The 24,356-nt window shown below is 44.8% G+C and overlaps 1 protein-coding gene across 2 annotated transcripts in view; it reads left to right on the forward strand.

Moving 5' to 3' along the window:
* The window catches only part of TMEM40 (transmembrane protein 40), a 32,436-nt gene that overhangs the window by 4,277 nt on the left and 3,803 nt on the right, over positions 1–24,356 (forward strand). For both annotated transcript variants that reach the window (XM_038565604.1, XM_038565605.1), the window contains exons 2-7: positions 11,964–12,044; positions 12,700–12,831; positions 18,858–18,911; positions 21,414–21,449; positions 21,543–21,575; positions 21,959–22,006. In XM_038565604.1, the coding sequence (XP_038421532.1) occupies positions 11,972–12,044; positions 12,700–12,831; positions 18,858–18,911; positions 21,414–21,449; positions 21,543–21,575; positions 21,959–22,006 (376 nt within the window). In that variant the 5' untranslated portion in view covers positions 11,964–11,971. The remainder of the gene's footprint in view (positions 1–11,963; positions 12,045–12,699; positions 12,832–18,857; positions 18,912–21,413; positions 21,450–21,542; positions 21,576–21,958; positions 22,007–24,356) is intronic.

The following is a 24,356-nucleotide window of genomic DNA, read 5'->3' on the forward strand; positions in this document are numbered from 1 at the left end:
TAAAGAAATGAAAGACAGGACCGCAGCAGACCTGTCTGTTATGGAGCTTCCCCTTGGCCTTGGGAACCCCACTTAGTAGGCATGACATTCAGTGCCTGAGAGGGTGCACATCAGGGTTGAACTAGATACTGTTAGTGATTTTTAGTTAAAAGTTAAGTAGGAATATGGGACGCCTGGGTGGCTCGGTGGTTGAGCGTGTCTGCCTTTGGCTCAGGCGCAGTCCCGGTCCTGGGATTGAGTCTCACATCCCTGCAGGGAGCCCAATGTGGGACTCCATCCCTGCACTCTGAGATCAGGCCCCAAGCCGAAGGCAGACACCCAACCTGCTGAGCCACCCAGGCATCCTGGGGTCCCGGGATCAAGTCCCATATTGGGCTCCTTGCAGGGAGCCTCCTTCTCCCTCTGCCTATGGCTCTGCCTCTCTGTGTGTGTCTGTGTCTCTCATGAATAAATAAATAAAATCTTTTTTTAAAAAGGAATTTTAGAAAATTATTTTATATCTTGAGCTGGAATCTGCCCTGGTGACATCCCAAGGTCCTGACCTCTAGAGCTCAATAGCCCTATCTAGTCCCTCTGTCCTGCAGGAAGCCCTGTGAACACTTGGGGATGGTGACCAGGTCTGTCCATGCAATGCTTATCCCTACCTAGGCTTAGTGCCCTACTCCTCCAGACATTTCTCTTGGGTTTGATCTTAATATCCCACATGTCCCCTGGATTATCTCTGTCCAGACTCTATTCTGTTCAGAACCCAGGATTGAACCTAGGTTGGGAGATGGTGAGATATGGATCATCTTCTTCACTATAGACTATGTCCTTCTGTTGATACGACCTAAAACTGTTAGCTTTGCTCTGTAGCTTTATCACCTTGTTGGCTCATATTACACTTTAACAAACATTGCTTATGCACCTACCATGTGCTAGACACCAAGTTAGATGATTGTGCTGACATTTATTTACCTTTCAGAGGGTCTTTTAGAACTCCTAGGTCTTTCTGTATGAACAGCCTTCAACCAATCCTCTCTCTGCACAGACTAGATTTTGTCCCTTTTTAGTTCAGCCTAGGTGCCACCCTGCACTGCTCAGAGGCAACCTCAGGCCCTGGCTACTTTGTGGAGTGTGCTGTGGCCAAAAGGGTCATATACATTCATAACAGGTCCATCTGGTGTGTGGTCAGCTGGCTAGGCAGCGTGGGTTGTTATCTCACCATTAAACTGCCTGGATGGACTGGGGATAAGATGGTGGAGGAGGTGGGAACTGAAGCATCTTCCTTCTTTCCCTCTGTGAGGTTCCCCTCACACTTGACTTCAGACTCAGATCTGAGTTCATATCTAGATGTCTTGCTATGTGACCCTGGGCAAGTCCCTTTCCCTTTCTGGGCCTCAGTTTTGGTCTCCTGGCTACAACTCTGTGGAACCTGTAGCTTGGAGAAAGGGAGAGGTCGCCAAACCTGGGGAGCTGAGGTGGGGGTGGGGTGGGGTGAGCATGGGGCAGGAAAGGGGAGAGTGTGGAAGAAGAAGGGGTATGAACAAGTAGTATAAAGTGAAGAGGGAGCTGCTAAAGAAACTCTGCTAGGCTAGCATGTCTCTAAGCTCTTAATTTCAGTACTTTATGACTTGTTTTATGACTATGAAGCACTTTGTCTAAGCCAGGGGCTAGAATGTAAGAGAGAGCAAGAAAAACACGATTCCTATTCCCAGGGAGCTCAGAAGTAAAGTCCTTTTAATTTCAATCCTCACAGCAACCCTGCAAGACAATGACACTGATCCCTATTTTACAGACAAGGAAACTGAGTCTCAGAGAAGTGATTTACTCAAAGTCATGAAGCTGAGAAGTAAAGTGATAAAGCATGAATTCAAAAGGCTCTGTCAGCCCCCATTGAAGCAGTGACTTAATCAAGATACCTCTCAGTATGGGGTCCCTGGGTGGCTCAGCGGTTTAGCACCTGCCTTCGGCCCAGAGTGTGATCCTGGAGACCCGGGATCCAGTCCTGCATCAGGCTCCCTGCATGGAGCCTGTTTCTCCCTCTGCCTGTGTCTGCCTCTCTCTGTCTCTCATGAATAAATAAATAAGATCTTTTTTTAATTTTTATTTATTTTTATTTTTTTAATCTTAAAAAAAACAACATACCTCTCAGTATAACGTTCTGGCAAAAGGGAATGGTAATTTTACCATGTACTTTCCTACCCACAACCCCATACATGCATTCTAAGATATAAATAACATAAATGACATTATTCTCTGTCTTGTAGATGAGAATAAGAACCTAGAAGGGAGAGTGCTGCGCCCGAGGGCCCAGGGTGAGTTGGAGACAGGGCCAGGACCATGTTCTTGATCTCATGACAGCTGACTCAGTTTCTTCCCCCACCCCCACCCCGAGCCCTGCCTGGGGTTGTTGGAAGGATTTACCACCCACACCTTGGGATCCCAAAGCTGGTGAAAAGACCATTTCTGTTCCATGCCCCTCATTTCCGAGGGTCTGTTTCTGATTTATTCCCCTCCCCAACTGTCCTGATGGAGGTGGAGGAACTCCGGATGAGGGAATTGGCACTGAAGCAGTGCCCAGGCTGGGACTCTAGGATGGAGAGGCTGACCTAGAGAACGTCAAGGATTGAAGCCGATGGCATTTCCCAAAGCTGCGTCAGACTATACTGAACCACGTTCTGGAGTAAAGGACTGTGTACTTGCATGTTTTGGGGAAAGGTTGGAATTAATAGTGTGAAAGAGCTTTTTCTCCTGCAGCCCTTTTCAGAGTCTTTATTTTTATTATTATTTTTAAGATTTTATTTATTTATCTGACAGAGAAAGGGAGACGGTGAGCACAAGCAGGGGGAGCAGCAGAGGTAGAAAGAAAGCAGGCTCTTCATTGAGCAGGGAGCCTGATGTAGGGCTCAATCCCAGAATCCTGGGATCATCATTCAAGCCAAAGGCAGATGCTCAACCAACTGAGCCACCCAGGTGCTCCTTTTCAGAGCCTTTAATACACAATCATACAATCATACATTTTTTTTAAAGATTTTATTTATTTATTCATGAGAGACACACAGAGAGAGACAGAGACACAGGCAGAGGGAAAAGCAGGCTCCATGCAGGGAGCCCGATGTGGGACTTGATCCCAGGTCTTCAGGATCCCCAGGTCTTCAGGATCACTCCCTGGGCTGAAGGCAGTGCTAAACCACTGAGCCACCCAGGCTGCCCACACAGTCATACATTTTGGAGCTGCAATAAGGTGGGTATGGAAAGCAGTGATGGAAAGCAGTGTTGAACCAACTTCTTTGAATACAAAATCTCCTTTTTTCTTAGAGCACTCCAAGGGCCTCTGTTCCCTACGAGATACCATATACCATATGTATCTTATTATTAGAACATGCTGTTCTGGGCTTTCCTGCAGGTCTCATAAACCCTGAGTTCCAAAGTTCTTTGCTGACCAGATGAATCATGAAAACCAGGGGAGCACTAGTTTCCTAGAATGTCAAAGCTGGAAGAAACTTGTAGAGGGCAGCCCAACTTCTACACACGGGGAAACTAAAGGCCAGGGCATTCCAGCAATGTGTTTGGAAGGGCAAGGCCAGAGGCAGACAGGGAGACTATTTTAACACTTAGGGGAAAAGTTCTGGTGGTCTGAGTGGACCACACTCTGCCTAGCAGATGTTGCCTTTGTTAATAATGCAGACTTCCCCTAGCCATATCCTAACCCTAACTTGGCTCCTAACACCAGCCCCCGAGCAGGAACCTCCAAAGGAAAGAATCCTGGGAATCTACCCTGTCAACTGTGCTCCTAAGGGAAATTGGATCATCAACAAATGAGGAAGACATTGAGCATCAGCAAGGGGAGGGGATACTCTTATTTATTAAGTGCCAGTATTCTAGGCTTGTTATGGGCACAGTATTATTTAATCCCCACAACACTCGTGGGGACATATATTAATACTCCATTTTGTAGAGGAGCCAGGCATCTAAGGGACAGGAATAAGAACACACTTATAACCAACTCCAAAACCCTCAGTCTCCTTATCAGATCTCTTGGGAGGGAGGCAGTAGGAACAGAAAAGCCAGGGCTTCTTGAAGGAAAAATGGGGTAAACTGAGGCTTTGGCTATCTGGGGAGAAAGGAGCCAGGGCATCCTTCTATCTTTGAAGTTTGGGGGGTTCCCAGGAGCATGGTGGAGCCAGAGAGGGAACCTGGTTTAAGAAGGAAGATGTGGGGGCAGCCCGGGTGGCTCAGCTGTTTAGTGCCACCTTCAGCCCAGGGCGTGATCCTGGAGACCCAGGATCAAGTCCCACATCGGGCTCCCTGCATGGAGCCTGCTTCTCTGCCTGCTTCTCTGCCTCTCTCTCTTTCTCTCTTCTGTGTGTGTGTGTGTGTGTGTGTCTCATGAATAAATAAATAAAATCTTAAAAAAAAAAAAGAAAAAGAAGGAAGATGTGGGGCACCCGAGTGGCTTAGTGGTTTAGCATCTGCCTTCAGCTCAGGTCGTGGTCCCAGGGTCCTGGGATTGAGTCCTACATCAGGTTCCCGTCAGGGAGCCTGCCTCTCCCTCCTACTATGTCTCTGCCTCTCTCTGTGTGTCTCTAATGAATAAGAAGGAAGACATTTAGCCCCTGCAGGGCTCCAGGCTGTGGCAGGCACTAGGGTTAGGGACTGTGACAACCTGAGTAACCGCCCCCAAAGATATCTGCATCCTAATCTCTGGAAACTAAGGTTACCTGGCAAAGGAGAATTAACAATTCAGGTGGAAGTAAGGTTGCTCATCAGCTAACCTTAATTTAGGAGGATGGTCCTGGACAACCTGGGAGGGCCCAATGTCACAATGAAAGTGGAAGAGGGGTGGGGCACCTGGATGGCTTAGTCAGTAGAGCATGCGGCTCTTGATCATGGAGTGGTGAATTCGAGCCCCACGTTGGGTGTAAAGATTATTTGAGGGCAGCCCAAGAGGCTTAGCAGTTTGGCGCCGCCTTCGGCCCGGGGCCTGATCCTGGGGACCCGGGATCAAGTCCCATGTCAGGCTTCCTGCATGGAGCCTGCTTCTCCCTCTGCCTGTGTCTCTGCCTCTCTCTCTCTGTGCCACCCAGCTCACTTGCTCCTCATGTAGAGTGGGTACTATCTGAGCTAGGCGGCAAAAGCACTGTTGAGACTGTGACAGCTTGGTGTCCCCGAGTATCCAACCATGGGCCCAGTCCCTTGTGACAGTAGGAGCTTAGAAAATGTAGGCTGAACCAAAGGGGAAATCCAGTTTAGCAAGACCTGTGGGTACAGAGGCCCTGGCACCACCAGTGACTCAGCAGGGCCGGGTCTTTGGGAGAAACATGCTAGGAAGTCAGGCATTCCATTTCCTTGTAGGATGAGCCTCGGACGGGGGAGGGGGAAGCACCTGCAAGAGGGGGCTTTAGGAGCCTCTAACCAGGGTCAAGGAATGGGGTTCTTTGCTGGAGCAGGGTTTTGATTCGAGACCACCTGTCAGCTGGGAGACCTAGAACAAGTCACTTGTCTATATGAAACTCAGCTTCTTGCTGCATAATATAAGCCTTGCACTCATGAAATAAGATCTTGGGGAACATACTGTGTTCTCTTTCCTCTTTCTGCTTTCTTCACTTCTCGTGTCTCAACACCCCACCATCCATCTTGCTCCAGAGGAGGTTGCACATGGTGAACTTGAGCTTTGAAACCCGTCCCAGACATCCCTCTGCCAGTGGCTGATGCTCCACTGTGAGTGCTGTCCTTTTGAGTTATGCATTGCCCTGTGCACTAATTCTTCTTTTTTTTAAGATTTTATTTTTTTATTCATGAGAGACACACACACACAGAGAGGCAGAGACATAGGCAGAGGGAGAAGCAGGCGCCATGCAGAGAGCCCGATGTGGGACTTGATCCTGGGTCTCCAGGATCACACCCTGAACTGAAGGCAGATGCTCAACTGCTAAGCTACCCAGGCGTCCCATGTGCACTGATTCTTGAGCTTTAATTTTTTTAATTCCATTTATACTTTCTTATAATACAAATGTGGGTAGAGGAGGGATGGGGTGAGGACACTAAAAGGAGAAAGAGGGCTCCCTCAGGTCCAATCTTCACAAAAGCTCCATTTTCTTCCCTTCTGCTGGATGAGTTTCCTGAGGAAGTTACCCTGGCCTTAAGGACACTGCTCAGGGCCCCACCAATGGCTGACTACAAGCCAAGTCATCATCATTTGCATAGCACTCCCATGACTTAGTGGCTTCATTCCAGTGCTAATGACAGGGGCCTGAGTAGAGATGACAGCTTCACTCCTTCCACCTCCCAACACGGACAGAGCAACTACCTTTGCTCAACCACTTACTAGCTACAGCCCTAAGAAAGTTCCTTAGTCTCCCCGCGCCATCTCTAAAGTGGGCACCACCACAGCGAGCCGTCCCAGAGTTGTGGTGAGGAGCATATGAGAGGACACCTGTAATGTGCTCAGATGGTTGCTTGGCAGTTGGGAAGTACTTGTTTATATCATTGTCATCATCATCATCATCATCATTTCTGCTTTTTGCCAGGTCCTGTGCAGGCTTCAGGGGACCCAGAAATGAATCAGTCTTAGTCTCTGTCCCCACCCCCCCTGGCTGGGTTCAGGCTCTAGTGGAGGGGATGCATCCTGCTGAGCCCTTAGCAGAGATCTGTGTGTGACTAAGAATAGTGGTCCTTGGAGTTGTGCAACAAGGTGCCCTACCCTAAGAAAGTCAGGTCTGGCACAAGGCAGAATTGACTAGGCTCAGGAGAGCAACATGCCCAGAGACAAGGTGGGGGTGCTCCCTGGGCCTCCCCCCAACCTCCTTCTTCTTCAGAGTTGCTTCCTGCCACTGTTTCCCCTGTGGGACAAGGCCCCTTGCCTCTATGCCTTTGCATATTGTCCCCTCTGGCTCTTCTTCTTCTTCTTTTTTTTTTTTTTTAAGATTTTTATTTATTTACTCATGAAAGACACACACAGAGAGAAGAGAGGCAGAGACATAGGCAGAGGGAGAAGCAGGCTCCATGCAGGGAGCCGGCCATGGGTCTTGATCCTGGGACTCCAGGATCATGCCCTGGGCCAAAGGCAGGCACCAAACCACTGAGCCACCCAGGGATCCCCCCTCTGGCCCTTCTAAACTCACCCCAGCATTCTCTCCTTCAGGAAATTTCCCTGACTGACCCTGGTCTGATTTGGCCCCTGGATTCCCACAGGCTCCTGATCCATCAAGAAATTCCTTGAGGACAAGGATGCAACTTGTTCACCATATATCCCCAGTTCTAGCACACAGTAGGTGCTCAATTAACAGACATAATGTAAGAGAAGGAAAGTTCATATCAAAAATCTTGACTATAAAGTTTTATTTTCCTTAAATAACAAGAAAGCAGGCAGCTGCTGACAAGGGCTTGGCAGCTCAACAACATCTCTGCAATTACTTTGGCTTTTCCTCATGGTCATAAGGATGGCCACTGTTGCTCCTGCCATCACATTTATGTTCAAGGAAGGAAGGAGAGGCAAGACACAGCACCAGCACTGTTGGCTTCTTTTGTCAGGAGAAGCAAAACCCTTCCCAGAACCCCAGCCAACTTCAGCTACAAGGGAGGCTGACAAAACAACTAACTGGAGCTGGAAAAACAAATCTGCAGTTTTGTTAGCAAGAAAGTAGGGCAGGACTGATGGGGGGTGGAGGAGGATTAAGAGGGTGGAGAAGGGAAGATGAGGACTGGTCAGGCAATTAACATAGGGCTTTGTAAAGGAGGTGATATTTTAGCTGTGTCTAAAAGGTCAGATACAATTTTGACAGGGCATGGGCTGGGCTGAGGCTGGACACCGAATGTCTGAGGGTAAGAGGAGGTCTGTAGAAGAAGAAACTTTCATTTACTGAGTACTGCTAAGGGCAGGCACTAGCTACCTTTCCTCCCTAAGGTACTACCATTCCTCGTTCACAATTGAGGTAACCAGAACTAAGAGAAGGTGACTGCTATGCTCAAGGTCATCCTGTGCACAGGTGACAGGAATGTGGTTGGATCCTAGTGTGTCTGACCCCAAAGCACATGCTCTTGCCGCTATACAAATACTGTCTTGTTGCCACTCCTGATGTAATGATGTCCTGATGAACAAAACTACAGTTTTGTTAGCAAGAAAGAAGGGCAGGGGTTCTGGGGGAAGGAGGATTAAGGGAGTGGGGGAAGGAGGGTGGGAATTGGTAAGGCAACTAGCACAGGGCTTCATAAAGAAAATGGCATTTGAGGGCAGCCCGGGTGGCTCAGCGGTTTGGCACCGCCTTTAGCCCAGGGTGTTATCCTGGAGACCCCTGGATCGAGTCCCATGTCGGGCTCCCTGCATGGAGCCTGCTTCTCCCTTTGCCCGTGTCTCTGCCTCACTCTCTCTCTCTCTCTATGTCTCTCATGAATAAATAAATAAAATCTTTCAAAAAAAAAATGGCACTTGAGCTGTGCTTGGAAGGTCAGATACACTTTTGACAATAAGAAAGAATGGCCTAGGTCTGGAGGCCTGAAATCATCTCAGCTGGCATTTATTCCACGCCTGCTCTATACCAAGCATTGGTCTAAGTGCCTTACATGTTTTAATTCATGCCATTTTCACAACAACACTATGAGATAAGCGCTGTTATTGTCCTCATACGACAAAGGAGGAAACTGAGCCAATAAGAGGTTGTCATTTGCTCAAGATCCCACAAACCAATGTGTCAGGATCCAAACCTAGGTGGTCCATCTCTGAGGCACAGGGAAGGCTGTTGTCTTGCCAAGGTCTTGGTAGATTGAGAGTAGATTCTGTACCAAAAACAAACAAATTTACAAAGAACCCAAACTCACAGATACAGAGAATGGATTGGTGGTTGCCAGAGGTGGGGATGGGGAATGGATGAAATGGGCAGTCAAAAGGTATGAACTTCCAGTAATAAAATAAATAAGTCATAGGGATGTAATGTTCAACATAGTGACTATAATTAATAATAATATGGTATTGCAGGGGGCTCCTGGGTGGCTCAGTCATTTAAGGGTCTGCTCATTTGGGCACATGACCAAATGTGCCCTAGACCAACATTTTGGGGTGTATTAGATAGACTATGGGCTCTGGTGCCTCTATAAAACAGGAATAATAAAACATACCTTGCAGGGTTATTGTAATTTGGTTTGGGTCATCATGAGCTCAGGGTGATGGATCAAACCCTCACAGAGCTTGGTGCTCAGTGTGGAGTCTGCTTGAGATTCTCCCTTCTGCCTCTGCCCTCTCCCACTTCTCATGCACTTTCTCTCTCAAATAAATAAATAAATCTTTAAATAATAATAACAATACGGTATTACATATTTGAAAGTTAAAAGAACAGATTTACTTTTTTAAAAGATTTTATTTATTTATTCATGAGAGACACAGAGAGACACAGACATAGAGGGAGAAGCAGGTTCCCTGCAGGGAGCCCGATGTGGGACTGGATCCCAGGACTCTGGGATCATGCCCTGAGCCAAAGGCAGTTGCTCAACCACTGAGCCACCCAGGTGCCTCTTAAAGAATAGATCTTAAAAGTTCTCATTATAAGAAAAAGAATTTGTGGGGCACCACAATAGTTTGGGGCAATAGTTTGCCCCAAACAAATGCCTTAGTTGATTCACTTTTGTCTTGTTAATGTGAAAGAAAACAGCAGCTAACATTCACATGAGAAGTACTCCTGTTCTATCATTGATATTGGCAACTTTTTTGCTGAACCTGGTAGTAATAAAAAATTCATCAATAGTCTGATTCTGGGGGATCCCTGGGTGGCGCAGCGGTTTGGCGCCTGCCTCTGGCCCAGGGCACGATCCTGGAGACCCGGGATCGAATCCCACATCAGGCTCCCGGTGCATGGAGCCTGCTTCTCCCTCTGCCTATGTCTCTGCCTCTCTCTCTCTCTCTCTCTCTGTGACTATCATAAATTAAAAAAAAAAAAAAATAGTCTGATTCTGTGACACTGTTGTTGGCAATGGACTTATAAAAACTGAGAGTGGGTTTTGCAAGAAATTCCAAAGCCCACTGAAATTCCAGGTATGTGGAATTTGCAATAAAGAGTACTGTATATTTTATTATTTGTGAACTGTATGCTATACATTTTTTATATCAGCAAAATATATAACAAATTGTGTGAGTGTGTGTGTGTGTGTGTGCGTGCGCATGTATGTGTACTTTTTTCTTTTTACTGGAGAACCATTAAACAGTTCTGGGCTCACCACCATGCATATCCTATCCACCCATATTCCATTGGCAGGAATGTAGTCAAATGGCCACACTCAGCTTCAAGGTATGCTGGTAGTCTCTAGCTGGCTGGCCATGTGCCCAACTAAAATAAAGACTTTGGAGGGGAGCTCCACTTCATGTATTTTCCCCAGGGGAGAGCATTAGCTGACGGAAGTTGGCCATTTGGATTTTCCAAGGCCACAGTTAGGGCCTTCTTGTAGCCTCACCTGGAGGCCAGCCTCCATAGTTGCCTCTAGCTCCTCTCACAATTTTGGGAAGGTACATACAGAGTGTAGTGTCCTGAAGGGACAGGTTCCCAAATTTTGCTCTTCACCTTCAAGTGCCTGCTTCCTGCCCTTACCTTCACTGCTTGCATCCCTAATCCTGACAGGCATTCCAGCAGGGCTGAACGCCAGGGTGGCCTTTTTTTGTTTTGTTTTGTGCCCTAGACCAACATCTTGGGGTGTATTAGATAGACTATGGGTTCTGGTGCCTCTATAAAACAGGAATAATAAAACATACCTTGCAGAGTTATTGTAATTGTCAAATAAGACAATCTTTGGGGAAATTTCGTTGTCTAGAAATTATAATTCAACTGTGAGGAGCAGGTAATCCCAATTCCTACTTAACTGGCTTATGACCAGGTTCAGATAAATCCTTGGAAAGACCATCAATGATGTAGTTTTGAAACATAGGTGAGGTTTCGTGGGGTGAGGTCCGGAGCCAATGACCAAGAAAGAATTCTTGAGATGTCTTTTGTTCAAAATGGTGGTTTTATTAAAGCCCAAGACAGGACCCTTGGGCAGGAAGAGCTACTGCCCCAAGCTTGTGAGGGGTGGCTGATTATATACTTGGAAGTTGGGGGAGGTAGGGAAAAGAGAGATTTCAGAAGGATTTTCAGATGCTAAGGAAGACTCACAGGATTTGGAGGCCTTGCCATTGTCATGTTGTTTTTCCCTCTTAGCAAGGCATTAACATTAAGACGGTTGGGAACTTCCTGGAGGAATGTCACTCATATCCCACCCAGGAGTGGCCAGGGTGGGAGTGGGGAGGATCTTGCAGGGTATCAGCTGGTGCTTTGTCCCCAGCTGGCCTTCTGCTCCCTCATCAATGAAGTACTACACTGAAACAAGATATTGGCATATTACATTTTTAAGTACATAAGGAAAAATTATTGGCGATTTTATTACAATGAGAACAATACTGTTAAAAATTTAGAAAATGTAAAATGAAAATAAGAAGCTAAAAATACCCATAATACCACCAGTATTGGTATTTATATTTTGATATAGCTCCAGTAACTATTAACTCATGGTATGTGTTTATTTGTATCTCTACCTATGCCCTCAGTCTCCTCAGCAAGATTATGTTGAAGAAAGTGCCAGACATCATGTAATTTCATCATAAAAATCACAGTATCCTTACATTTAAGGACACTTTATTTTTTTTATTTTTTTAAAGATTTCATTTACTTATTTGAGAGACAGAGCACACACACACACACACACACACACACACACATGAGGCAGGGGCAGTGAGGAAGGGCAGAGGGAGAGGGAGAAGCAGACTCCCCACTGAGCAGTGAACCCAATACTGTCTTGCTGTCTGTATCCCAGGACCCTGGGATCATGACCTGAGCAGAAGGCAGATGCTTAACTGAATGAGCCACCCACTTGTCATTTTTTTCTTTCTTTGCCAATCTTTTTCTATGTTAAGGGGATTAACTAAGGTGACATTCATTAATTACTTATTATTGTTATTCCTCCAGAGAAAACCATGGAAACTTCAGGACCTTCCTCCCAGACTCAAGATGACAGTCAAGTCCATGCAGAAACAGAAGACCTAGACTGTATGTTCGCCTTCTCTCACCCTCTGGGCAAAGCCACATGGGAGGTAGAGTCCAGCAGTGGGTGGAACTGAAGATCTGTTCCTCTCATGTGGCATAATGGCTCAAGTCACAGTTGAATCCTCTGGAGAAGTAATGTTTTCCTCACACACGTACACATATGCTTGGTTCAGTCCATCCCCTAGAACTTTATAGCTTTGGGGACCTTCATTTGCTCCCCAAATCTCAAGAGGGCTCTGGAGGTTTGGGTTGGCACTAGTGAGGGTCCTCAGAAGGCAGGAAGGTTCCTGTGCTACTCCAGAATGGTTAATGAGAAGATTCACTTGACCAGATCATCCCTGCCCTATAATTTATACTGCATCCTAAATTGACAACTATTGTACACAATTTAGTGGCCTCTGGGTAGAATAGGGGGCTTAGAAGGCTCTCTGGTCTCTATATTCAGAGAAATTTGTGCCTTGAGGCTTCCTAGAGCCTCTAGGGCCTCTGAGAGCTCTGATCTTCTGTACCTTCCATTGGCCCTACGAGTTTAGGGAAAGTGTCTAGAGAATCTGGTCATTCCTGACCTCCAAGTCCAAGTAGATGCCTGGGGAGCTCTTGGTGGTCACTGGGGTGGGAAGGGAAAGAACATTCATTGTTTTCTATATGTGCTTCCTAGATAAAGAGACGGATTTCTACAAGCCAGACAGGGAGGCTGGACTCCTTTCCCAAGAACAACCTAAGAGACACAAGTCTTCTACCTCTTCCTCCTCCTCATCTTCCTCCTCCTCCTCCTCATCCTCTTCCTCAGGTATAGTAATATTTATATATATGTATATATGTGTGTATATATATATATATATATATATATATGTTCACAGTATTATTCAAGAAAAGCATTTACATGGAAAAACAATGCCCCATAATCTCCCACCTTGATACTTTAATTCTCTTTTTCCGTATCCCCTTCCAGACACCACCTATCAGTACACATGATTTGTACACAGTTATAACTGACCATACAGACAATTTTGTCCTCTGTTTAAAGTTTTTCCTCTTGGGATGCCTGGGTGGCTCATCTGCCTTGAGCTTGGGGTGTGATCCTGGAGTCCCAGGATAGAGTCCCACATCGGGCTCCCCTCAGGGAGCCTGCTTCTCCCTCTGCCTGTGTCTCTGCCTCTCTCTCTCTGTCTCTCATGAATAAATAAATAAAATCTTTTTAAAAAAATGAATAAAATAAAATTTTTTGCTCTCATATCCTGGGCATTCTGACATGTTATTCTGTAATATCTCTGCAGCTAAGATTCATGCTTACCAAAAAGCCTCGAGTGGCTGCATCTCATATAAAGTAACATTCAGGTTTATCAGGAGCACTCTGGTGTTGACCTCAATGCACCTGTCTGCTCAAGCAGCCTACCTGGTCTCAACCCTTTCTTTGCTACTCCCTAGCTATGTGTCCTTGGGTAAATTGCTAAACCCTATATGCCTTGGGGGTCCTCCTCTGTAAATTGAGGATGGTAACAGAAGTTACTACCTCATGGGATTATTGTGAGGATTACATTTACACATGTAAACTTTTAGCATTTAGCACATAGTAAAAGCTCTAAAAAACAACTGTTAGGATTATCCACCAACCTTACCACCAGTTTACCATGCTCATAAGCATCCTTGCTCAAAGGCTTTTGCTTTTTGAATTTTTCACACAAATTGTGTCTTTAGCATCAATTCCCCCATGAGTCCTTCAGGAATGTACATCTTCCATTGGGTCTTGATTACAAATTGCCACATTGTTCTCCAAGAGAAAGAATGTCTTTTCATTTTTATTCTTTTAATTCAAAATGAGAGGCTGAATTGGTAGTAGCAGCAGCAACATCATGGCTAGCATTTACTGAACATGTACTATGTGCCAGGTACTATTCCAAGCACTTTACATGTAATAACTCAGTTAATTCTCATAGAGACCCACTGAGGAAGGTGCTATTATTCCCATTTTACAGGTGAGGAAATTGAGGCATGTGGAGGCTAACCTGCTGTCAGAGGGCTCAGTAACCAATTCAGGGTCCCTGGAGGTCTTCCTAGGACTCAGGGGTTCTAAGGGGTAGGCTCTGGTCTACTCTTCCGTCAGAATGCCTGCACTAAGATCTGCTTTACAGAGTGGGCTTGGGCCTAAGGTTTTATATGAAGAAAGAATTCTCAGGCTAAATCCTAAAAAATGCTTGCCGAGCCCTGGCATCACATCCTCACATTCAAATCATGAGACTGAGGCTCAAGACCATAAAATCTATGCTTATTTCTCTAGACAGAGGAAAGAGAGTGATTGGTGGGCCCAGTGCATTTATCTGTAGCCAACCTCCTCATGGACTGGAAAGGAAGCCACTGCCCTCATTAAAAAGTACAATTGAGGGCAGCCCAGGTGGCTCAGTGGTTTGGCATTGCCTTCAGCCCAGAGCGTGATCCCAGAGACCTGGGATCGAGTCCCATGTCGGGCTCCCTCTATGGAGCCTGTTTCTGTCTCTGCCTCTCTCTCTCTCTCTCTCTGGTCTCTTATGAATAAATAAATAAAATCTTTTAAAAAAATAAATAAAAAGTATAATTGACCCCTGAACAACACAAGGGCTAAGGACCCTGACTCCCCACACAGTTGAAATCTGCCTGTAACTTTGGACTCCTTCAACCCTTAGTTACTAAAGCCTACTGTTCATTGGATGCTTTACTGAAAACATAAACAGTGATTGATACATATTCTGTATCTCGTTTTCTTACAATAAAGTAAGTTAGAGAAAAGAAAATGTTATTAAGAAAAGGAATAGAGGGGTACCTTAGTGGCCCAGTTGGATGAGTGTCTGACTCTTGGTTTTGGCTCAGGTCATGATCTCAGGGTCATAAGATTGAGCCCCGAGATGGGCTCCTTGCTTGGCATAGGGTCTGCTTGAAGATCCTCTCTCTCTCTCTCTCTCCCCTTTGCCCCTTCTCCTGCTTACAGACTTTCTAAAAAAAAACAAAAAACTTTTGATTGTGGAAGATTACACATAAGAATACTGTAGAAAATATGGAGCATATAAGGAAGTAGAAAGAAGAAGAAAATCATCCTTTGCTCTGTCACCCAGAGATAACAACTAAATACATATATTAGTGTATTTCCTTACATTTATTCAATAAGTATTTATTGAGCACCAACTATGTGCCAGGCTTTGGGATGGATACTGGGGGCATGAGCAACAAACTATGACTCTTTCTGCCAAGCTTAATTTTTTATGAAATTGAATTAGAGAGTATATACAAAAGTTGTCCTCTTTTTATACAGCCTATAATTCTGTAATACCTTTCATAAAAAGTAATTTTGATCTCAGCTCAGTCCTTGATCTCAGGGTCATGAGTACAAGTGCCTCATTAGGGTCCATACTGGGCATAGAGCCTACTTAAAAAAAAAATATGTATTATGACTATGTCCTAGAGAAAGCTAAAATAATGTTCATTTGCATGTTGATGGGAGTTGTCCCTGGCAGATAGAATTTGGAGTAATTTTTGCTTTCATTTTCTGTATTGTTTGATATTTTGCAATGCAATGAAAAAGCCTGTTTTTTTTTTTTTTAACATTGATTAATCTAATAAAATACAGAAAAGAAGAAAACAGGAGCAAACCAAAATCCTCTATCTCCTGAGATAAACACTGCTGTTGTAATCTTGATGTACTTCCTGATACTTTTTTCTCTGTATCTAGCCGAGATCACATATGCACAGATTTTAAAGCACAGTTAATCTGGCTTCCTGGAAATTTAAAATTTATCCACAACTGAGCAAGAGCTTCCCAAGTACACTGAGGGACCTAGGCATTGCCAGAGCCATCTTGATCATTCTAAGGAAAAGGGAGTCCTCTGGACCTGAAACCAGGAATTTCTTGCAATGATGACCGGTCCAAGAGTGCAAACAAGACTGTCATTCTTCAAGTCTTGATCAGGCTCCTCCTCCAGGCACTCTTAGAACAGTAAGGACCCAGGCCTTGTCCATCAGGAGCTCAAGATGGTTGGAGAGATGGACACCACCACCACTGGCCCTCATGTCCACAGTATCAAGCACAGTTAATGCTATATAACTCCAGATGAGGGAGGCCAAAGATGAGTGTGACCTGGGGCAGTTGGAAAAGCCTTTCTACCTCTTAAGCTTCAAGATAAAAGAGACAAATGGGAAGAGCCTTCCAGGTGGGAGCAAACAGTCAGCATGATGTTGTGGGAACACTGAGATGACACAGCCCTGTGCTTATAATATGATACCTTGGATGATCTTGTCTTACTTCATGAAAGCAGCAGTGGAAATATTAAATGATTTGTCCAGGATGACACAGAAAGTTTGTGGTAGCTCTCCTATGCCTCCCATCCCCCAAAGAGCTCTCTTTCCTCCAGGTCACACTCCTCACATAAGTTAAATTCTGAGAACCCCAGAACCAATGTATTTCAGGCTTGTTCCAGACCTAGGTTCTCCTATAGCTTCTATTTGTTCCCTGCAGAGAGCAGTGATGAGGATCAGCACCCAGGAGTAACTGGAAAATGTCAGCCAACTCAGGGAGGCTGGACACCCACCCCAGGGACAGCTAGCCCAGTAGACAATAGGCCTCACCATTTCTCCTTTGCCCACTCAGCTCACTGTTGAGTTTCTCAGTGGGATTGAGCATGCCTATGTGTGGATGTTCCTCACAGCATGGTTTATTATTTATTTATTTATTTATTTATTTATTTATTTATTTATTTATCTATCTATCTATCTATTTATTTAAAATTTTTTTTAAAGATTTTGTTTATTTATTCATAGAGACAAGAGAGAGAGGCGCAGAAACACAGGCAGAGACACAGGCAGAGAGAGAAGCAGGCTCCATACAGGAAGCCTGACGTGGGACTCGATCCCAGGTCTCCAGGATCGCACCCCAGGCTGCAGGTGGCGCTAAACTGCTGCGCCACCGGGGCTGCCCCTATTTTTTATTTTTTTAAATATTTTATTTATTCATGAGACACAGAGAGAGAGAGAGAGAGGCAGAGGCATAGGCAGAGGGAGAAGCAAGCTCCCTGTGAGGAACCCAATGCAGAACTCGATCCCAGGACTCCAGGATCACACCCGGAGACACAGACAGACACTGAACCACTGAGCCACCCAGGCGCCCCTAACAGCATGGTTTATAGTGAGGCATCAGTAGCAAGCAGCCTAGTGTCCAACAACAGCAAAGTACACCCTGTCTTGACTACAGCTCTGTTATTCACATATCTCTGAAGTGAAAAAGAAAGATGTCAAATCATATGATTCGTCCGATCTCATGTATACCCTGTAAAAATTCACACATATGTGGTTATAAATAAGCTGGAAGGAAAAATAGCAAAATGTTAGTAGTGGTTATTTCTGGATGGTTAAATTATGGGTGATTTTTATTTTCACTTTTTTGATCTGTCCTATACTATAAATATTATACAATGGGCATGTTCTATTTTTACAACCAGGAGAAAATTTTGGCAAAAATAAAAATTTTAAGTAAATTTTGGCCTAAATGCATTTTAGGAAGAAAAGAGCATGGGGGAAAGAGCCTGGATTAATGCCTAGGACAGAACCTAGCACACATGACATGCTTAATAAATGCTGACCTTGAAGCTGAAGTTGAGTTCTGGGTTCTATTTCTGAAGATAAAAGTGATTAGGGGGCGCCTGGGTGGCTCAGTCAGTTAAGCATCGGATTCTTGGTGTCAGCTCTGGTTATCATCTCATGGATTATGTGATCGAGCCCCTAGTCAGTCTCCTTGCTCAGTGGGGAATAAGCTCAAAGATTATCTCCTTCTGCCCCCCCCCCCCCCCCACTACTCATGCATGTGCTCATGCTCCTGTGGTTTCCCTCAAATAAATAAATAATTTTTTAAAAAGTGATTAGGATTGAAGACTTTGGTGACAGATCTATCTGGGCTTTGGAATTGCTACTTATTGGCTGTGTGACCTTCAGGGAATAATTTAATTTTGTGAGCTTCAGTTTCCTTACCCATAAAATTGGGAGGGAGAGATACTAATAACTTCTGCACAAGATTTCCATAAGGATCTAATGAAATATTAAATATAGTTTAATATATTCTTGGAGTTCTTGGAGTGCCTGGGTGGCTCAGTCAGTTAGGCATCTCCCTTTGGCTCAGGTCATGATTCCCAGGTCCTGGGATGGAGCCCCATGTCAGCCTCCCTGCTGAGCAGGGAGTCTGCTTCTCCCTCTCCTTTACCCTCTCCGTCTGTGCATGCTCTCTCTCTCTAATAAATAAATATTTAAAATAGGGACGCCTAGGTGGCTCAGTGGTTGAGCGTCTGCCTTCAGCTCAGGCCGTGATCCTGCAGTCCTGTGTTGGAGTCCCACATTGGGCACACTCCATGGAGCCTGCTTCCTCCTCTTGTGTCTCTGCCTCTCTCTCTCTGTCTCTCATAAATAAATAAATAATTTAAAAAAAAAATCTTTAAAATAAATAAATAAATAAATAAATAAATAAATAAATAAATAAATAACTTAGTTCTATATAGATACCTAGTAAGTGCTCAATAAATGACAACTCTTACTATTGACTTTGAAGGAGGCCCAGGTCCACTCAGACCCTCAATTATTTGTCAGGAAACCAACCACAGTCACCTTTGGGTGTGTGGGGGGAGTCAGACAAGGTAAAGAGAAAGTACTCATAAGGCTGTCTTGCCTCTTGAAGACTGCCCGGCTCACCTCTAGTGCAAACAAGGACTGTGCTTACTTTTTAAGGCTTTGGCTAGGTGGGAGATGGAAGCTGCCCTGGGGTGCTGTGACGGGATAGCTAACTAAAGGGGGGTTATCTCCACTCAGGTACTGAGCATGAGGAACCTGACCTCTTGAAGGATGAGCTTCAGCTCTACGGAGGTAAGTCATTGTCCAGTGGCTTTGGAGAAAAGAATTACACAAAGGACATGAGGCCTTTGGGCTTTGTTGGACAGAAACAAGTTTATGAGGGTGTTTCATAGCTGAGAAATGCTAGAAAAATATTAGAGTTATGACAAGATGAATGGTTAGAACACTGGTGGATGGTGATGGGGACAAGCATTTTCTACCATGGTGAGGCTGTCCCAGATTCTCTTCCAAACTATAACCTTGACTTGTAGGGTGACTTAGGTCAGTCACCCAATCTTTCTGCGCCTGAACTTCCAGCCAGAAAAATGGAACATGATTAGTACCCAGTGTCTTGGAATAGTGGGCTGTTTACAGGGGTACAGGAAAATTAAGGATCCGATTTCTAAAAAAACTCATGTTATGGAATAATGATCTCCAGGCATCATGATTATTACAGCAAGGAGATACAAACATTATGGCACTTGGCTTGGTAGCACTTTGATGAAATGAGAACAATTTGTAGGAATGAACCAGTTTGCCAAAAAGCCTAAAAACTGCATACTGCAGACAAGAAAACCCATTTAACTTTGTTTAATCCATGGGGCGCCTGCCTGCCTCAGTTAGTACAGTACATGACTTGTGATCTTGGGGTTGTGATTTTAAGCCCCATATTGGGTGTAGAGATTACTTTAAAAAAAAAATCTTGATTTTCTTTAATCCAATATTTCTATGCCCCTACCTATGTAGTCTCCTAACACCTGATAATAACCCAAGAAAACCAACAAGAAACACATACACCTTCTAAGAAATGTAAATGAAATATTTTAATTTCTGCATCAAGATATTACCCATGGCTGCCTCTGGGTGGTAGCATTGTGAGTAATAATTACACTGTTTTATTTGCTTAACTGGATTTTCTAATTTTCTTTCCTTCCTTTTTTTTTTTTTCTCACAAAAACAAGTATTACTTGGTTTAGAAAAATGTTTTTAATTACTCAGGTAGTATAAGAATAGTTTCACTGGGTGTAAAATGAGAGAGAGAAACTGTTACATTTACAAATATTTAAAAATGTTTTTGGGGGTGCCTGGATGACTCAGTCAGTTAAGCATCCAAATCTTGATTAGGACTCAGGTCATGCTCTTAAGGTCGTAAGATCGAGCCCTGCATCAGGTTCCGTGGTCATTGAGGAGCCTGCTTGAGATTCTCTCTCCCTCTACGCCACTCTCAAATAAATAAATAAATATTTTAAGAAAATGTTTCTTGAGTGCCTGGCTCGTTCAGTCAATGGAGCATGTGACTTGATCTCAAGGTGAGTTCAAACTCCACATTGGGTGTAGAGATTACTTAAAAACAAAATCTTTAAAAATATGTTTTTCTCATCATAAAAGTAATTCATATTTACTGTAGAAAACATAGATATCACCACAGAATTGTGAATTACTCCCTCCCCCCCCCCCCCAAGACATTGGAGCTTCTTAGTAAATTACATTCTTGGAGTTGGTCTCATTTCATCTTTTCCTAGTAGGTATGTACTCTCCATACCGTCCACCCTTAAGTAACTTGCAGATAATGTTTTCTATTTGCATAGTAGCCCTAAAACAGTTCAGCATGCTTATTGTCATGTGCTGAGTGCCCCCTTCTGGTACTATGTCCTGGGGCTGACCTGAAGGATGGAAAGTGTGCAGGCATGGTGACTGCTGCTGGTAGTGGCTATACGGGGTCCTGCCTGCCCTTGAGTGGAAGGATTGGACAGGCCAGGAGAGAGGCCACCAGGAACTAGAATAGTCACCAAGAATCAGGATAAATGGGGTGGGTAGGCCACTGTAGACGAGATTAATGGGGAAGCTGCAGCTTGGGACAACTACATAAGGCTCACATCAGCCTCAGCAGCCCAGACAAGGTCAACACTCAGGGTATGGGGCTGGGGTTCCCAGTGTGCAGCCCATCTGGGCTTCCACCAACTCAGAGCCTAGTGGGGCTGGGTCCACGTGCCTGGGTGTCATCACCTGTATCTTGCATAGTCAAGAACAGGCACAGGCTGCAAACTGGTGACCACATGTGTGCAGATGTGTTTTATGTCTCATAGAGTCATCTTATTGTTATTATTATTGTTGTTGTTACATTTCATCAACTCATACTTTTTCACATTTAGACATCAGGATGCATCTTAAAATTACTGGCAACTTATAATTAAAATTGGCAGTGGCTTTTCCTTACATAGTGATATGTGAAATAATGTCATGTCTCACAAACAATGACATCTTGATTCCATGGACTACAAGAGTTGCCAGCCTTTCTTATAATCAAGATGTTGATGTAAAAACCTGGATTTCTGGCTTCTTGTGGGAATTTGAATGACCTGTAAACACTAGACAAGCATTCCTACAGTGGCTGGTGGGTGGTGGCTGCCTTGCTCCAGTCACCCCAGTCACACGTAAAGTCTCTGAGTAAGATCCACCTTCCCCACAGTGTAACTTATCTCCACCCAGAGGATAAGGGATATGTACATGATAACTGATTTTCCTCCCATGTAGGTGCCCCTAGAGAGGTGGTGCCCTCTGGAGAATCAGGTAAGTGTCCACTTAGGGGAAGGGGGTTGTCAGTGCTGATGATGGGCAGTCTGGGCACTGTTAAGGCACTAATTTTGGATTTCTAATTTCCAGGACTCCGAAGAAAAGGCTCTGACCCAGCGAGTGGTAAATACACAAACTCCAAGAGGAGAGGGGGAGGTTGCCTGGATTCCAGGGGGTTAGGACAGGATCAGACAGCCTGAGAGGGCAGGTCAGTCACAGCAGAAATGACAGCACCAGCCAGAGCATCACCTTGATTCTGGAAAGAGATCTCCAAGGAAAGGAAACAGAATGCAGACTCGGGCCTGTGTAGCGAGGAGAGGAGTGAGTGGAGGTCCCAACGACAGATACCCCTACCTTCACAGCTTTGCTCTGACTGGTCCTGTGGTGAGGGCCCTCTGTCCTGGGAAGAAGAACCCAGGAGAGCCAGTCTCAGGGAAGCAGGGAAGAGAAAACCCCACCTGTCCTCCTTCATCAATTTCAACACTCGTCTCTCTCTTGTTCTTAAGGAGAAGTAGAGGCCTCTGAGTTGAGAAGACTGAATATAAAGAAAGATGGTAAGGAAATAAGTTCCCCAAAACTGCTTCTCTTTGGTCAGATTTCTGACAGGGAGAAAGTCCTCTGGTGGCCTAGAGAAACAATGATCATAGCCCACCTCTGTCGTGTGCCCTACTTGCAAACTCCTCCACTTAGAATCACCCCAGGAAGGTGATACAATGCTCACTTTGTGCAGATATGGAAACGAAGGCCCAGGGATGGAGTGTGACCTTTCAACTAGCGACTGGCATAACCTGGCCTCGAACCATGGTCCTGTGTCGCTTCTGCTATACAGTCACAGGGATGATAAAGGCTCCCCTCTAGCCCTCTGGCCATGATGGGGAGTTGGAAGTGGGGTGAGGAAGCCTGGACTCTAGGGAAGGAGCCATGAGAACTGGAAGGAGCTCCATTGCTTTAAGCCTGGAGTCCATGAGGGCTTCACGGGGGAGGATGGGAAAGGGACAGGAGACCAGGGTGTTTTATGAAACAAATGGCAGTTGTCCTAGAAACATCTGGGGTTGTTGCAAAGGTTCACCTTCAGGGAGTGGGAGACCTTGGTGTGAGTCCCTGACTCTGCCTCTGTCCAGCTAAATGAACCAGTTTTTTTATTTTTTAAATATTTTATTTATTGATTTATGACAGACAGAGAGAGAGGCAGAGACACAGGCAGAGGGAGAAGCAGGCTCCTCGCAGGGAGCCCAATGTGGGACTCGATCCCAGGACCCCAGGATCAAGCCCTGGGCGAAAGGCAGGCACTAAACTGTTGAGCCACTCAAGGTTCCATGAACTAGGGTTTTACAACTTTCCTGGGCCTGTTCTTTTTGATGGCTGCATAGTGTTCCATGGTATAAACTTATTTGTCCAGTCACCCACTGATGAACCTAGATGTGTCTGATTTTTTGCTGTTACTGTTGTTGCACCAAATACCACTACATTGGTATAAGATGGAGATTCCCAAAGTACAGGACATGACATTATACTCCAAAGCAAGAAGGTGATTTCCTTTTCTGCTCTCCTTCCTACCGCAAAATCTTAGTCCAGAACCCCTGCATCTTTTTTTTTAAGATTTTATTTATTTATTTATTCATGAGAGACACAGAGGGAGAGAGAGAGAGGCAGAGACACAGGCAGAGGGAGAAGCAGGCTCCACGCAGGGAGCCCGACGTGAGACTTGATCCTGGGTCCCCAGGATCACACCCTGGGCCGAAGGTGGTGCTAAACCACTGAGCCACCCAGGCTGCCCCCAACCCCTGCGTCTTTAATGCTACCCTGACCCTTGCTCATTGCCCTTCAGACAGACAGCATAGCCTTCTGTAATCACAACTCCCTGGCCGAGTCAAGGGCCCTGTGTTCTCTCCGCAGTGACTGGCCCAGTGCCTGGCAAAGTGCAGGAGGGCCTTAGTCACAGAGCACACCTGAACACCTGCCCAAGTCACAGAACCTGCCCTCAGCTCCTCACCATACTTCTGTGAGCGATGAGAACCCACCAAGGCACTTCTGGCCATTGGGCCCACAGAGATATGTGCACAGAGATTCATGTGTAGTGTTATTTGGTGCAGCAACAGTAACAGCAAAAAAATCAGACATCCGTAGGACAAATAAATTAAGTTTATACCATGGAACACTATGCAGCCATCAAAAAAAACAGGGCAGATCTACATATGTTCTGAGATGGAAAAATGGCCCTGATCTATCCATGAGAGGAAGAAAGCAAATGATAGAGCTGCAGCTGAACAAACTGGTCCTGCTTTTCTTAAAAATTCAAGTACAGTTAACAGATAGTGTTATATTAGTTTCAGGTATACAATATAATGATTCAATAATCCCACACATTTCTCAATGCTCATCATAACTTACTCTTTATCCCTTTCACCTGGTTCACCCCCCACCCCACACCTCTCCTCTGGGGACTATCAATGTGTTCTATTTAAGAATCTAGGTTTTTCGTTTGTCTCCTTTTTTTCTTTGTTTGTATGTTTGTTTTGTTCCTTAAATTCTATATGAGTGAAGTCATATGATGTTTATCTTTCTCTGACTGACTTGGTTCACATAGCATTATACCCTCTAAGTCCATCCATGTTGTTGTAAATGGCAAGATCTCATTATTTTTATGGCTGGGTAATATTCCATAATATATACATACCACTTTTTGCTTTATCCATTCATTCATCAATGGACATGTGCGTTGCTTCCATAATCTGAATGTTATAAACAATGCTACAATAGACACAGGGGTGCATATATCTTTTCAAATTAGTGTTTTCTTTTTCTTTGAGTAAACACCCAGTAGTGGAATTACTGGATTGTATGGTAATACTATTTTAAATTTTTTGAGGAACCTCCATAGTTGGTTTGCCACAATGGCTACAA

This window comes from Canis lupus, chromosome 20 (assembly GCF_011100685.1).
Source record: "Canis lupus familiaris isolate Mischka breed German Shepherd chromosome 20, alternate assembly UU_Cfam_GSD_1.0, whole genome shotgun sequence".
Taxonomy (NCBI): domain Eukaryota; kingdom Metazoa; phylum Chordata; class Mammalia; order Carnivora; family Canidae; genus Canis; species Canis lupus.